Source organism: Poromitra crassiceps (genome assembly GCF_964638095.1).
Source record: "Poromitra crassiceps genome assembly, chromosome: 10".
NCBI classification, from domain to species: Eukaryota; Metazoa; Chordata; class Actinopteri; order Beryciformes; family Melamphaidae; genus Poromitra; species Poromitra crassiceps.
The window spans coordinates 16133972-16149762 of NC_139631.1; the positions used below are offsets into that span (position 1 = coordinate 16133972).

Below are 15791 nucleotides of genomic sequence, written 5' to 3' on the forward strand. Positions count from 1 at the left end.
CGATGGCTAAATCGGCTTGACAGAAACAGAGAGAGCCATGATTTGATTTTCAATGGGTATAAAGAGAGAGTCTGGTCAACAGGTTAGCCTCGAAAAATCTACGTCTTTGCCCAGACAGTCCCAGGCGTTCAGTTAGGATCAAACTTTTTGCAAATCCAAACACCTCAAAACTTCACCTTGGTTAATATTGTAATAAATAATAATGAGGTGTGTCTGTGTCTGTGTGTGTGTGTGTGTGCATGTGTGTGTGTGTGTATGCGTGTGTGTGTCTGTGTGTGTGTGTGTGTGTGTGTGTGTGTGTGTGTGTGTGTGTGTGCGCGCGCGCGCGCGTGCGTGCGTGCGTGCATGTGTGTGTGTGTGTGTGTGTGTGTGTGTGTGCATGTGTGTGTGTCCACCTCCAGGTATGCTAATGCTGTTATGACTGGCTGGCTTCATTACAGTCTGTCTACAACAGCGTGGCCAAGGTCAGTGGAGGCTGCAGAAATGATCGGGGGCCAAAACCAGCACAAATTAATCAGCTGTTTAATCTAATAACGCACCGCGGCATCGGCTGTCTCAGTCCTATTAACACAACTGTAATTGCATTCGAGGAGGAAGGAGCGCAGGCAGGCCCACGAGTGTACGTTCACACCCGCACATACAAGCACCTACACCAAACACACACACACACAAAACGAACTGTACCACGCAAAAACATGGACACACACAGGCACATGCACACTATCTCTTTCACACACACACACACACACACACACACACACGGGATGGGCTTGAGTACTCAGGTACTTGGTTACTAGTTTAGATGATCAACGTTTCAACCATTCAAGTACTTTCATTTTTAAATCAGAATCTGACAAGGCAGGGGGAAATCCCGGTGCAAATGAGACAGATGGACGGATGGACAGGTATACTCGATACAACTTATTCAAAACTTTGCACTTGTTGACTATGGAGAAAGTGAAAGCGCTGCACCAGTGGAGAAATAGGATGTTGTACACAAACCTGCTTCTGTGGTAGCTCCCACTACAATAGGTGTCTCCCGGACCACAAATTGCCATGACGACACACAGACAGACTCACAAGGTGAAAACAATACCAGCCAACACCGTCGCGGCTGGTAATAATGCAATTTCCCGGTGAATTCAATTCAGCCGACTGTGGTGTGAGTGCGTGTGTCTGCATGTGTGGCCATGTTTATGTGGCGTGCTACATCTTTAAACATGGAGCCCTGCTCATTAACATAGTAATATCCAAACAGCAGGGTGTAGTCAGAGCACCAGCGTATTATTAGGATTCAACTCATTAGGTTTTCATGAGATTTAAAAGTTAACACGTAATAACTGCAGCACCAGTTTACTTTCACAAAGTTACATTATAAAACTGGAGTTGGTCCCCGGGCGCTGCAATGCGGCTTCCCACTGCTCCTAGTGTGTGTCTAGGATGGAGCAAATGCAGAGAATTTCCCCATGTGATGGGGACGATCATGCAATATTTATAAGAAGACAAAAGCTAAACATGTTAGCTATGTAGTTTGTGCTACTCACCCCAGTAAGATGGAGGCTAACATGTTAGCCATGTAGTGTGTGCTACTCACCCCAGTAAGATGGAGGCTAACATGTTAGCCATGTAGTGTGTGCTACTCACCCCAGTAAGATGGATATTTACAAGAGCACAAAGCTAAAAATGTTAGCCATGTAGTGTGTGCTACATGGCTACACCAAAGACGATGGGATTCAAGCAAGACAGCCCAACTTCAATTCACTTTCTGTCATTTTGGGTTTTGCCCACGGTCTTCCACGGACACAACCACTTAAGGCCCAATTATACTCCATTTTCATCCGTAAATAAGGGCGTCCGTTTCAAACGGTGTAATCGTCACTGCCCACATACTTCCATGCGTCTTTCACGTTGGTATCATGTTAAGTAATACATCCACCAGTGGGCAGTAGAGAGTCAAATGTATGAGTGTGTATGTGGTTTTCCTCCGTTTCATGCGTATCCGTAAGCTTTCAGATGACGGACAGAAAACGGACGAAATGAACACAGAGTACAGACAGAAGGCTCTGTCCGTCTCCGTCTCCGTCTTTAACGTTGAGTATAATTGGGCCTTTAGGAGACTTTCGGCAGGTCTGAGTCAATGCTTGACCACGCCCATTTGGGAGACTTGCTGCTACCATTTGTTAGAATTAGCAGAGCCTGCGGTGACCCATCTATAGTCATATCTATGGTGCTACTCACACCAGTAAGATGGAGGCTAAGCATGTTAGCCATGTAGTGTGTGCTACTCACCGCAGTAAGATGGATAACCCCCTGGGAGGTCACAGGGCATCCCATGAAGCCAACAAACTGCAGCTCCGGACAATGCTCTGCAACCGCTCGCACTGAGCGGTCAGTCACCTGAGGGGAGGAGAGAGGAGTAGAGAAGAGTTCAAATCATTAAAAAAGAAAATATTCGATACCTTCAAGGTTAAAATAGTTGGACCATCATCACTGAAATGGTTCATTTGTGGTTTACATTTTTCTCTTCAAAGCACCCATTCAAACTCCTTCATTCACTCTATACAGGGTCAGCACATGACATTCATGGTTATTTATAAAAATGAACTGAAAGACTCACACAATGAGCCCAGACTGACTGACTGACACACAGACACACACACACACACACACACACACACACACACACACACACACACACACACACACACACACACACACACACACACACACACACACACACACACACACCTCATAACACACGGCAGACTCACAATTTCAGCTAGAGTTGAGACTTAAAGAACCCACAAAACTGCATTATTTACTTCCTTGATTTTATGCATTTCCTGATTGGTTTATTTAGGCATACTAGTTGACCATGAGGTCACCACATTAAAGATACTCTTCTAGTCTTTCCAGAAAGGAAAGGCCATTTTCTTTATTGGACAGTTTACAGTGGGGAAAGACAAAGAGGGTAAAACTGCTGTGAGTCCAAAGTAAACTTGCTAATAATCTGCCAGTATCTTGTTTGAACCCTGGAGCCCAACTTGGGTCCAGGCGGGTCACATTCAAGCATGAATGTCAAGTTCTACTCCGTTGGCGCTGAAGGTATTGGTGTGTTAAGTGTTTGATAGGCAGCCTTCTTCCCTGCTGGCTGTGCGCTCCATTGTCATGACAGTCTCTCTGACACCATGTCAACACCCCACGCCACCACTCCACGCCAGTCTAAAACTCCCCTCAGAATGAACAGACACACAGTACAATGACAGGGAGACAAACAAACAAGGAGGAGGGAGGGACACAGAGACAGATGGGGAACGTGGGAGGAGGAGGAGGATGTTGACGGAGAAAACAGTTGAAGTGTGTGTGTGTGTGTGTGTGTGTGTGTGTGTGTGTGTGTGTGTGTGTGTGTGTGTGTGTGTGTGTGCATGTGTGTGTGTGTGTGTGTGTGTGTGTGTGTGTGTGTGTGTGTGTGTGTGTGTGTGTGTGCATGTGTGTGTGTGTGTGTGTGTGTGTGTGTGTGTGTGTGTGTGCATGTGTGTGTGTGTGTGTGTGTGTGTGTGTGTGTGTGTGTGTGTGTGTGTGTGTGTGTGTGTGTGTGTGTGTGTGTGTGTGTGCATGTGTGTGTGTGTGTGTGTGTGTGTGTGTGTGTGTGTGTGTGTGTGTGTGTGTGTGTGTGTGCATGTGTGTGTGTGTGTGTGTGTGTGTGTGTGTGTGTGTGTGTGTGTGTGTGTGTGTGTGTGTGTGTGTGTGTGTGTCAGCCGGGCAGCGTGGGCGTCGAATTATGACGGATGGAAGCTCTCGCCATCACTCACCCAGCCGTCAACTAAAAGCTCATAATGGATCAGAGATCAATACTGGAGGGAAGCAGAACATTTCCACCAGCTTCCACTGTAGTCATCAATATGGGTATCGATAGCTCCTTCACCTGCCTCACCACATCGCTCACGCAGCTCACTCAACACTCCGGCAATATGGTGGAGATTGTTTGTCCTCTCTGTAGGCTCGCTTGGTGCCGTCTCAAAACTCTCCATCAATCACAGATAGACAATAAGATGAGAGGGAGAGAGAGAGAGAGAGAGAGAGAGACGGAGAGAGAGAGAGAGAGGGAGGGAGGGAGAGAGAGAGAGAGAGAGAGGGAGGGAGAGAGAGAGAGAGAGAGAGGGAGAGAGAGAGAGAGAGAGAGAATTGACTCTACGCTGCGATTAACTGGGAAAACAAAGGAAAACAATAGATCAAAGAGTGCGGGGGGGTGGGGGTCTATGCATCCCTGCCAACATCTTCAATGTTCCCTTCTGAAAATCCCCAAAAAAGAGTTGGTTCCAAGCAAAAATGTACGCACAAGCAAAGACAAACAAAGTTGTGAGGGTTGCATAGAGACACACAAACCTATGCTGATCAACTTAATTACAACTGAAAGAACATTTGAATGTGCAAAAACCATGATTACAGCCAAAAGTTGCTAATTAGACTCTGCATAATACAGAATAAGCTACTGGTTATGATGTAAAACATTTACTGATTGATCTTACCCAGTCGGTGAAGCCCGACAAGCCTGTGGAAGGCTGACATGTTTTTCTTAAGGCTAAAATAAAGATGATGTCTGTGCTTTGATGTTTTGATGAGATGACATTTTGAGCAGATTTACACATTGGGAAAATTACTGTACATAAGATATTCAAGAGGGCCCAGCAGATATACAGATACAGTGTAAACTGCACTGATAACTTAGTTACCATTAAAATTAGATTCAAATCAATTAGAAATGATGGTCACACTTTATTTGGTTAATGTCTAATGTTGATACTCCACGTCCTGCAAGTGAGTAAAAAGGCCACTGGGTTTCAAGTATGCACAATCTTAACTGTGTTGCACCCCAACTTTGACCACTTAAAAAAACTTGTTTGTTTGTTTGCAACAATAAAATAAATCAATCCACAAGCTATTAATGCTAGGCTGTGAAAAATGCTACCGTATCTGTAAAGGGGAGGCTTGTGGGTACCCAATGAACCAATTTTCATTCAGATAAATTAAGCTGAGATGTCAAGGGACCCCTTTGAAATAATTTTCCCTCGCCTAGATTTAACCTATGTATGGAGCGTTATTTACCCCCCTTCCCAACAAGCTAGCCTATTATGCTTGGTACCAATGGATGCCTTAGGTCTTCTAGTTTCTTCTGATAACAAGATATCTCCGCTGTAGCTTCAGAAATGACCCTCCAACAGCCATTTGATTGCCTGCAAAAATCCACGGCCCACAGTTTGGGAATCACTGCCGAAATGTGCTACATAAGTTAACTTGCCTTGCTTTAAACATGTGACGCTGGCATGTGACAGTTACGCATCATATACATGTAGGCGCAGTGGTACACAACTATCTGATGTGTGTAAACCAATTTGGAACTGTAGTAGCAGTGATTAGCAGTGATTAAACTAGTGGTTGTAAATGTAGCTCATTTCAGCAGACTTGCCCTTCTAACCTCTCCCTATCTTTCTCTATACGTCGCACTCGCTCTTCCCCGCCAGGTCTAGCTTAAAGGTTATGGAGTCGAGGCAGAGCAAGATGGAGAACCCAGGGAGGCAGAGAGTGGAGAGAAGAAGGCAACAAAGACAAAAGTGGCCATTTCTCTTTGAGCAGGTCACATACAGTGTAGCTCATCTGGGTAGAGCACGGGCTATAACTCTAATGAAGTTCAAAGGTATGTTCCTCACCTCATCAGCAAGGAGACAAAAGGTGCACAAAATGCTTATAAAGTGCCAAAGTCCATAATGGGATATACTAAAGTTTAGGGCTTCTAATTTGTAGAAGGTCATAAGAGTTGATGCGTTCACTTGTATGTGATTCTGAGCATCACTCCTACTCTGTTCCCTGTATGTGGACACAATGAGAGGGAGGGACCATTCAGAACCAGGATGGACAAAGGACATTGTTTGACCAGCTACTGTATGAAACTCTGTCCAAAGATGACACTACAGGTAAGCAACGCTATCCGCCTGCTCTCCTCAGCATCCTGATCAATTATTCAATTCAAGCTAAAACAAAGAGATGCCAAACTCAGGTCAGGTGGACTGAGACCCTAAATTGCTGATAGGTGAGAATGTGATTGATGTAGTATAAGATGTAGTATGATATACTGGTACTGTATGGAGTATGTATTGCTATATCTATCTATCTACAGTATCTATCTATCTATCTATCTATCTATCTATCTATCTATCTATATAAATTTGGCTCTGTCTGTTTGTTTGTTTGAAGAATTCTGGCTGGCCACAGCTATGCCGTTTTACGTGCGATCGGGCTGAAACTTTCAGGAAGTGTAAAGAGCACGTGCGGGTGACCTGACGGAGCCACATTTTTTAATTAGGGCAGATGAACTGCCCTAATTGCCCTAAGGCTGAGGCTAGAGTTCAGTGATGATGTCATCAGTGATTATGTCATCGGAGACGATGGCTTCCGCCCCTGGGCTGTGCAGGTAACCTGACAGAGCCGAGGAGGAGCGGAGAGGAGAGGAGGTGTCAGCGGGGCCAGTTGGAGGCAGAGGAGAGCAGAGAGGAGAGGAGGTGTCAGCGGGGCCAGTTGGAGGCAGAGCAGAGCAGAGAGGAGAGGAGGTGTCAGCGGGGCCAGTTGGAGGCAGAGGAGAGCAGAGAGGAGAGGAGGTGTCAGCGGGGCCAGTTGGAGGCAGAGCAGAGCAGAGAGGAGAGGAGGTGTCAGCGGGGCCAGTTGGAGGCAGAGGAGAGCAGAGAGGAGAGGAGGTGTCAGCGGGGCCAGTTGGAGGCAGAGGAGAGCAGAGAGGAGAGGAGGTGTCAGCGGGGCCAGGTGGAGGCGGAGCAGAGCGGAGAGGAGAGGAGGTGTCAGCGGGGCCAGTTGGAGGCGGAGCAGAGCGGAGAGGAGAGGAGGTGTCAGCGGGGCCAGTTGGAGGCGGAGCAGAGCAGAGAGGAGAGGAGGTGTCAGCGGGGCCAGTTGGAGGCGGAGCAGAGCAGAGAGGAGAGGAGGTGTCAGCGGGGCCAGTTGGAGGCAGAGGAGAGCAGAGAGGAGAGGAGGTGTCAGCGGGGCCAGTTGGAGGCGGAGCAGAGCGGAGAGGAGAGGTGGTGTCAGTGGGGCCATTTGGAGGCGGAGCAGAGCGGAGAGGAGAGGTGTCGTCAGTGGAGAGGAGGTGTAATTTTGAGTAGGAAACTTGAAGAAAGAAAAAAAAGGCTCCAGAAGGAGCGTCCTGAGCTGAGCAGCTGGCAGGTGAAGGGAGCTGGCCGGAGCTCCCACAACAACATGGCCTCTGCCAGAAAACCATCAACCAAAACATTTTCAGCTTGACTACCAGCAGAACCAAAAAGCTACACGCTGTCATGATCCCTAGATCACAACCGCCTGGGAGAGAGGCAAACCAATCACAGAGAGGCCACCTCCAGACTGTCTTTCATGCTGCTGTGTGCGCTGTGTGTGTGTGTGTGTGTGTGTGTGTGTGTGTGTGTGTGTGTGTGTGTGTGTGTGTGTGTGTGTGTGTGTGTGTGTGTGTGTGTACATACAGTATACAGTATGCACTTGAGTGTGTGAGAGCAGCAAATACAAAGGAAAGGTAGAGAGACACAGAGTGAAGAAGGGCAAGTTACAGTCACTCTCAGCAGGTGAAAGGGGAGACAGAGGAGGTAAAAAAAAAACTAATATCCCACCAGAGCAGAGCAGAGCAGGGCAGGAGGGCATGTACCGTGTCAGATTAAACCTGTGTGTGTGTGTGTGTGTGTGTGTGTGTGTGTGTGTGTGTGTGTGTGTGTGTGTGTGTGTGTGTGTGTGTGTGTGTGTGTGTGTGTACACGCAGACCTTATGGGTTTGTAACTAAGGTTTGTCTCCAACCCACCAACACAAAACCCATCCCAGATTACTCTCTGCTTGTCCCTCCTCCCCCTTTCACGGACGTTGATTTAAAAAGACGATGAAAACAGCGGTGGCAGGGCTTTGGAGAAGACGTGGTGAGCCAGGAGAGGAGCCAGGAGAGGAGCCAGGAGAGGAGCCAGGAGAGGCCTACAACCCTTTTAGAAAGGATTTGCTTTAATGGTCTCTGGGTAGAGGAGGTAAGCAAAGCAAAGAAGTGGGCTGGAGTGGTGGAAATGTTGCAGTCGTAAAGATAGTCTGTGAGTGCGCGCGTGTGTTTTAAAGAGCTGGACGCTAGTTGTTGAGAAAGTGATGTGGTTGCGAAAATGCTGTGTGTGTGCATGTGTGTGTGTGTGTGTGTGTGTGTGGCGATCTGTCTATCCTTACAAAATGCTGGGGCAGCACCCAGGGGGCAGTTGTGGTCCAGCGAGGGCATTTAAGCTTGTCAATATCATCTGTCAAAAGAGTGACTCGCAAAGTATTGAACGGATACTGCATCAAATGCTCACAAAAACAACAGAATGACCAGACGCTGTCCCTTCCCTCTCCAGACATATGAAGTCCTTTTTATTTTTTCTAAATTCTGTTTTTTCCAGTTTAATTTAGGGCTTAGGATCAATATTTTCCTTTATTCTTCTTCGACATGTTTGTCAAGGTGAAAACCAAGTTGTGAGGTGATGTAAGGGTCCCACACAAGACCGACCCCTCTCTCAAAACACCCCAATGGAAAACAGATATTTCTCTAGGCCTATTTTACACTTATGAAATCATTGAGGTTACTACAATAATTAGGTCTACTTTTGATTCTAATAACTAGACCTACTTTTATCCATTTCAGCCAAATTAGGGAACATTCTGCAATAAATCCATGTTTTAACAAACAACAGTTGATTCCATTCTTGTTCCATGATTCCATCAGATCTTTCTGCGTTGTGTAAATCATACGGCCATATATCCCTCCTCCACACTGTACACCCCTCCCACTCCCAAAACCAACTGGCCATCCCTCACTTACACAAACACAGGCAGGACACACCCTCTCGCCATTAATTATCTTCTGTCTGTCTTTCTACCACCCCTTATTCATAGCTTTATCTCTCTCTCTCACACACACTCACACACACACACACACACACACACACACACACACACACACACACACACACACACACACACACACACACACACACACACATACATGTACATAGTGCTTCATCAGTGAGAGAGATGGCAGGGAGTGTGTGGAGGGCAGGCACACGGTCATCTGTCTCCGTTAAATACCAGGACTCTCTTCTGTTAATGACACACACAGACACGCCCACACACACACTGATCTGTTGGACACACACACACACACACACACACACACACACACACACACACACACACACACACACACACACACACACACACACACACACACAACAAATATGAATGTACACTCTTGGAAAAAAAAAGAAAAAGAAACACTCGGGCAATAGAACTTTAGACTTAACTTTTCTCTCACTGCCAAGCGGAGCCTAGCAAGTGAGAGGCGACGGTCGAGGAACCTGAGACGGAGCTGAACAATGCGCTCTAATTAGAATGCGCTCAAGCATTGAGCGTGACGCTGTACTGGCATACGTTTTACATAAAGCCAGCTCATTAACACAAACTACATCAACTTTTACAAACCGAATCAGGAGGAACTTTTGCATCTGTTGACGTTTTCTTTCTCTCACTTTTACCAGACGATCAAAAAAAAACGTCTCTTCAATGGTGGTCGCTGGCCCTGTCTGCAGGTGACATCAAAAACCTCAACTAGGGATACAAATTTTAATCAATTTCCTTAATCGATTAATTGGTCATATCAACAATCAATTAATCATTATATAAAAAACAGCTTTTGACATACAAAATAGAAAATACAAAATGCGGGTTTTTACACCTGTCTTTAGGCCTATACTCAACAAGTAAATCTATGAACCAAACGTCCTGTATTAGCTGTCATTGTGCTTGTAAATGTGCTGTATTTCAACATTGTATTACAATGTTTACGATGAATACTGTCGTCTTTTTGGGTGCAATGCTCCTACACTGGACTTTTTGCCTGCCTGCTTGGCTTTCTTCTTCCTCTCTGTATGCACGATGAAAGTTAAAGTTCGCCCTTGTGGTGTTAAATCATTTCAGCAAAAAATTTGAAAATAACACACACACACACAAAAAAAAGTCGATTAATCGGTTAATATATGTTTGATCGATCAAATTCTTAATGACGGTTAATTGATTGTTGATTAATCATTAACATCCCTAAGCTCAACCTCTTTGGGTCAGAGAATTTAGTTTAGGACTAAACCAAAGCATGGCACAGCAGCACTATTTAGCAGTGGGAAGCACGTCTGAAATAACGGCAGCGTAAATCCTCCATCAAAGCCTATTGAGTGTCCTGATACCTTTATGAAAGCTCTGTTATTGGAGTTCTCTGTGCAGCTTCACAGATTTCCAATAATGCCCATAAACAAGGAGGATGCACCCGCAGGGCTGCAGAGCACAAATTGAAGTGGGTTGATTTTCATCAAAGTTCTGTTCTTTTCCAAGGTAATCACTTTCTCCATAAACACTCTCCGAGGGGTGATACCGCCTGCGATGGGTTCATCAAAGCCTTGGAGCACGACACGCGCGCACGCACACGCACACGCACACGCACACACACACACACACACACACACACACACACACACACTGACTCTTTTAAAGAGCTCAGATGGGCTGTATTGATGTGAAGGACTGGTGATCTGGCAAAATTCTAAATGAATCTTCAACCACTGTAATATCCGCTGCCTGCAGACAAAGGCAACATGGAAGTCATAAAGTTTAACTACAGCGAGGGAGAGTCTCTTTACTGTACTGTCTCTGTGCTGATGAGCAGGCACTGTGCACTACAGTAAGTGCAGGGTGATTGGCTTAGAGGCGTGCGAGGGGCTGAGTATCGATCAGAAGAGCATCGTGGAGACAAGCTAACTCGCCCTGTCGTGATGCCAATTCACATTTACGTCTGCAGAGAGTAGGGATGCACCCATATGAAAATGTTGTCTGATACCGATAATAACTGATATTAACATTACTGTTATGGTCAATAACCAATATTTACAGATGTCGATATGATCTGCATAAAAACACATTTCTATGATCATCAAATTTTGTACATACTGATAAGCACATGTAAACACTGTGAAAAAAAAAAAAATGCATTTCTTTATTTCGAAAAGCCCATAAATCATAGATTTACCGCATTGTTTCCTCTCAATGTGAAGATTCTGACTGATACTGATAACCAATATTAACGTTGCAACATCGGACGAATGCCAATATCCCGATATGTTAAAAATGACTAACATCGGCCGTTACCGATATGATTGCTGATATATTGTGCATCCCTAGCAGAGAGACAAAGAAAGACGCCTGCACACACATACGTACACAAACGCATAGACACAGAGGAGAACCCAGATGCCCGCACACACAGAAAGACACACACACACTCCCAGGAACAGGAAGTCTATCTAGGGTTGAGTCTAGACAGATGCGAGGGTCCTGCACTCCGGAGAGCCTATCTAGTGTTTTCCTTGGCTAAACGGACGGAATAGTCCTTATATTTATGAGACGTGATGAGACAGAAACACAGACCGGATCAAAGTGAGAGAGGCGAGGGAGAGGAAGAGAGGGAGAGAGGGAGAGAGGGGGCGAGGGGGGGAAGAGAGGGAGAGGAAGAGAGGGAGAGAGGGAGAGAGGGAGAGAGGGGGGCGAGGGGGGGAAGAGAGATTTGCAATCTTTTCATGTTAACATAATGTAGCTTCCAGTCTTCAGTGGATTGCTTTGGCAAGCTTGGCTGCTTCTTTCATGCCTGTAATCCTGTCTGAATATGGATGTGGCTGACAGACAGTGAGAGACAAGAGAGAGATATGGGGGGGGCACGCCCTGTAGCTCGTATGATAGGCCAAACAAGCTGTCTGTGTGTGTGTGTGTGTGTGTGTGTGTGTGTGTGTGTGCGTGCGTGCGTGCGTGCGTGCGTGTGTGTGTGTGTGTGTGTGTGTGCGTGCGTGCATGCGTGCAATCTGATCTTCTTAGTTGCGGGATGAGAGCAGCGATGAGAGCTCTGCATCACGACCGTCCAATCAATCAGACTAATTAAGCAAGCTTTATTCAGACTGGGCTGGGCCGAGGAGGAATGTGCCGACACACACATTCATAATGATTAGTGAATACACTGCAACACATTCTATTAACAATCCATCTTCATGCCCGTCCTGGGACTTTGCAGGAGAAGTCGCCTCATTGCCAGTTATGGGAAATCCTCCGACATGTTTTATGAGGTGAGGTATTCTCGCCCGTCAAGTCTTATGAAGTAAATGAAATACTATTCTGAAGGACTCATTACTGGATAATGAAGTGTAAAGTTCAGAAAGTGACTCGCTGTCTAATTGTCATAATATAATTATGCTGTACTCGAGTATAAAGGCTCTTTCAACATCGCAATGCAACACGCAGACACGATGATGCTAACCAGGCGGAGGTTCTCGCCAGCTTTCTCTACAGTTTGTGTACATGGTGAACTTTAGGACCCAGTCAGAACTCACTGTTGTTCACACTCGAGGTTAAGACAAGACGGGCTGCCCACTCAACAGGTGGATAAGCCATGTTTGGCCTACTTCCACAAGGTTCAGAATGACAAGTGACTGAGGTTAGAGGTGACAGACGGCTCGCCCGGCTGGTATCTCATGGACCCCTTGTGAGGGATCCCATGAACATATCTCTTACTAACACATAAGTACCTTATGCTGCTGTTAGCGCCATGTCGTAATGTTGACTGTCGATGTATTTTTCCCCTTTCTTTTTCTTTTTTCTTTCTTTCTTTTCCTGTGTCTGAGCCTGTTTGTCTTGTTCGTATATTGTTGGCCCCGGTGCTGGTAATGCACCAGGGGCCTTACATTCCCGCATGTCGCCAGACAAATTATGCACCTTTTTAGGCAACTAAATGGCGGCCGGCCACTAGAGGGCGCCGCTGCCCCACTAAGATTTGCCGTCATACCTTCCTCACGGTATCAGCTGTTTCCCCAAAACAACGTGCCCAGGTCGCTTTGCAGAATGCAGCCCCTCCCCCTTGCTGCATGCCAGACGCACAGTAGAGAGGAGCTGTGAGGAGCTGTCCCTGTGTGTTTACAATCGTGTGTGTGATAAAGCAGGAGAACGCAAGGACCCCCCTGAACTTTCCCCCATCTAAAAACGTCGGCTGTATGGGAATATTTCGGCGTTTGTAAAAATACAGATGGCCATAGCCTCAACGCAAGACTCATCCGAATGACTGATGAGTCTCGCGTTGAGCCTAGGATGGCCAGGGCTTAGATCTGCGTGAGCACGACCCGTCGTAATTTGTCAAATTCAAGGTACATTAAAACGCTGTCTTGCTTCAACATACATCGCATCGCATAAACCATTTCCACCCGCAGGTTTGAGGAGTAGCTAACATAAACGTCAGATAAATACTCTCTATAGGCTAACGTTACCTACTGAGGCAGCTAACATGGCTAATTAGCTAGCTAACGCGGTCCATCGATATACAGTCTGGTAGACAGATAAAGCAGTGTGTTCCTTCTGTTTTACACAATGTTAGCCAGCCTGCCTGGTCTCTTCTCTGTATATCCTTACAACAGCTAAGAGAGGAGCTTGTGAAGATTGAACGAACATCCCCACAGTCAAAGCACTTCCCTGAGATATCTATATAAAAACGTTTATTGCTTTAATACCAAAAATAAAACCTCCAGTGTCTGTTAAGCTAACGCTAACGCGTTAGCGATTAGTTATTGGCTGGTTGTTGTCTACACTTGTGTAGGCCCCATGTTATGGTTAGACCCGGGAATTAACATTATAAAACACATTTCCTGGCATATGCAGGTAGTTGGAAAACCTGGTAAGTTCTGAAAATATGTGTCTATTATTGTGTTATTCCAGCTATCGTTATCGGTTGTTAGGTTAGAGTAATATGAAGCCGACAAAAACCGGCAAAACAGACAAGCGGTTAATGCTAGTCTGCTTCCATTAAAACCATTGTGTATTAAAATAAACGATAACGTAGCTGGAGTAACTAATAAAACACATTATTTTCTGAACTTACTTAAGTCCCCAACCAGCTTCGCGCAGCTTTCTCAAAACAATGTCCTTTTTATTGCGGTCCATCGATATACAGTCTGGTAGACACATCAAGCAGTGTCTTCCTTTTGTTTTACCAAGCAGTGTCTTCTCTATCTAAAACAGATCTATAAGGTGAAGAGCCTGTAGCCTGTAGATGATGGCTTGAGACTGGCTGCAACAGCTGTCAATCATCCCTTTTTATATGTCAAATAAGTACTTAAAAACAAACTGATCCGAAAAATGACCACTTGCACAGGCATTAGCATGACAATAACTATCTAAAATGATACAACCCACCTTTGGAAAAAATGCGTGACGATACCATGCACCGGGGCTATGCCAGGTTTCGACCTGGCCTTGTTCTATAAAAAATGAAAATAAAAATGTAAAAAAAGAGAGAAAAACAGGTGGATAGGCAGCGGCAATAGTGTGTGCTTGTTTATGTGTGTGTGCCTGTGTGTGCCTGCGCGCGTGTGTGTTTGTCTGTGTTTATGTGCGGCTATTTCCTGGCTAGAGGTGTGTGTTAAATGTCTCACTGTGTGGGTGTGCTGACAAGTCCTCACACCCAGCAGACCTTTAACCACCAGCAGGGGGCCGTGTGTGTGTGTGTGTGTGTGTGTGTGTGTGTGTGTGTGTGTGTGGTGACCTGCTGCTGGGCAACACCGAACAGTGACTGTCAACGATGACATAACCACTCTCTGACGACTTGACGAACCCCGGTGGCTCGCTGTGGGCAGTCGGCGTTGAAGGATTGTGTTTGTGTAAACCAGGGGTTTTCAACTGATTGTGACCCAGGGACCGCCACTGTGACTAAGAAGCACTCTGAGGACCACTGGTATGAGGAAAGGAGTTGAGATTAAATGGAAACTACATTATTGAATGCATGTTCAACTTCAGGGACCACCTGCCAATGCCTTCACGGACCTCCAGGGGGCCACGGACCTCCAGGGGGCCACGGACCACCGGTTGCAAACCCCTGGTGTAAACGAAAGTCCTGTGTGACTGTACCATGCTCTCTCTCTCTCTGTCTGTCTGTCACTCTCTCCCTTTCTCTAACTCCTCCTCAGCCTCCATGTTTTGCTGGTTTTGCCTCTCTCTCTCTACAGAGAGGCATGGCAAGGTCAGAAGGTCTGTTAGGCACATCTGGTGATTCCACTGGTGATCAACAAAATACAATTATTTTGTTTTATGAGCATGAACATGTCTCGAATAAAATCTAGTGTACATGTATTATGGTTTCTATTTCTTATTGTGGATTTTCAGCTAACCTTTACATAAGAATAGGATATTATGTTTTAATCTTAAACATATTTTAATCGTTTATTTCCAAAATGCTACAGTATATATCCATTTTGAGAGGGGGGGAAAATGGCCTGAATTTATTACTCAATATCTCTGAAATATAGATAACATTGACATTTTCTCAACTACGATATTTTCTTGAGCTATCCATTATTCTTTAAATGGAAAGTGGCATGACTTTTGTGCAATCAATCCTTTTGTAAGAGTAGTAGTCTCACTTTTCTCAGATGGTGGATATTTCATTTCAGAACAAAACTTCATTTTCACTTCTCGCACGATGGAAGAATCTGGAGTGCAAAAAGATTGCTGAGACATGAACTCAAGCAGAGCCATGAGTCTGAACGGGGCTGAGGAGGAGCTTGTTTGTGGAGCACCGTCACACCTCGCCCTCAGTCATTCTCCTCACTCTTCACTGTCCACCATCTGACCCAAAGAAAACCCATGAAAATGATCTGAAAGGC

General features: G+C 45.7%; 1 protein-coding gene across 1 annotated transcript in view; it reads right to left on the minus strand.

The window, feature by feature from the left end:
- fbxl17 (F-box and leucine-rich repeat protein 17) overlaps positions 1–15791 on the minus strand; it is a 344795-nt gene that overhangs the window by 235699 nt on the left and 93305 nt on the right. Inside the window, exon 7 of the mRNA XM_083644955.1 lies at positions 2290–2397. Within this exon, the coding sequence (XP_083501081.1) occupies positions 2290–2397 (108 nt within the window). The remainder of the gene's footprint in view (positions 1–2289; positions 2398–15791) is intronic.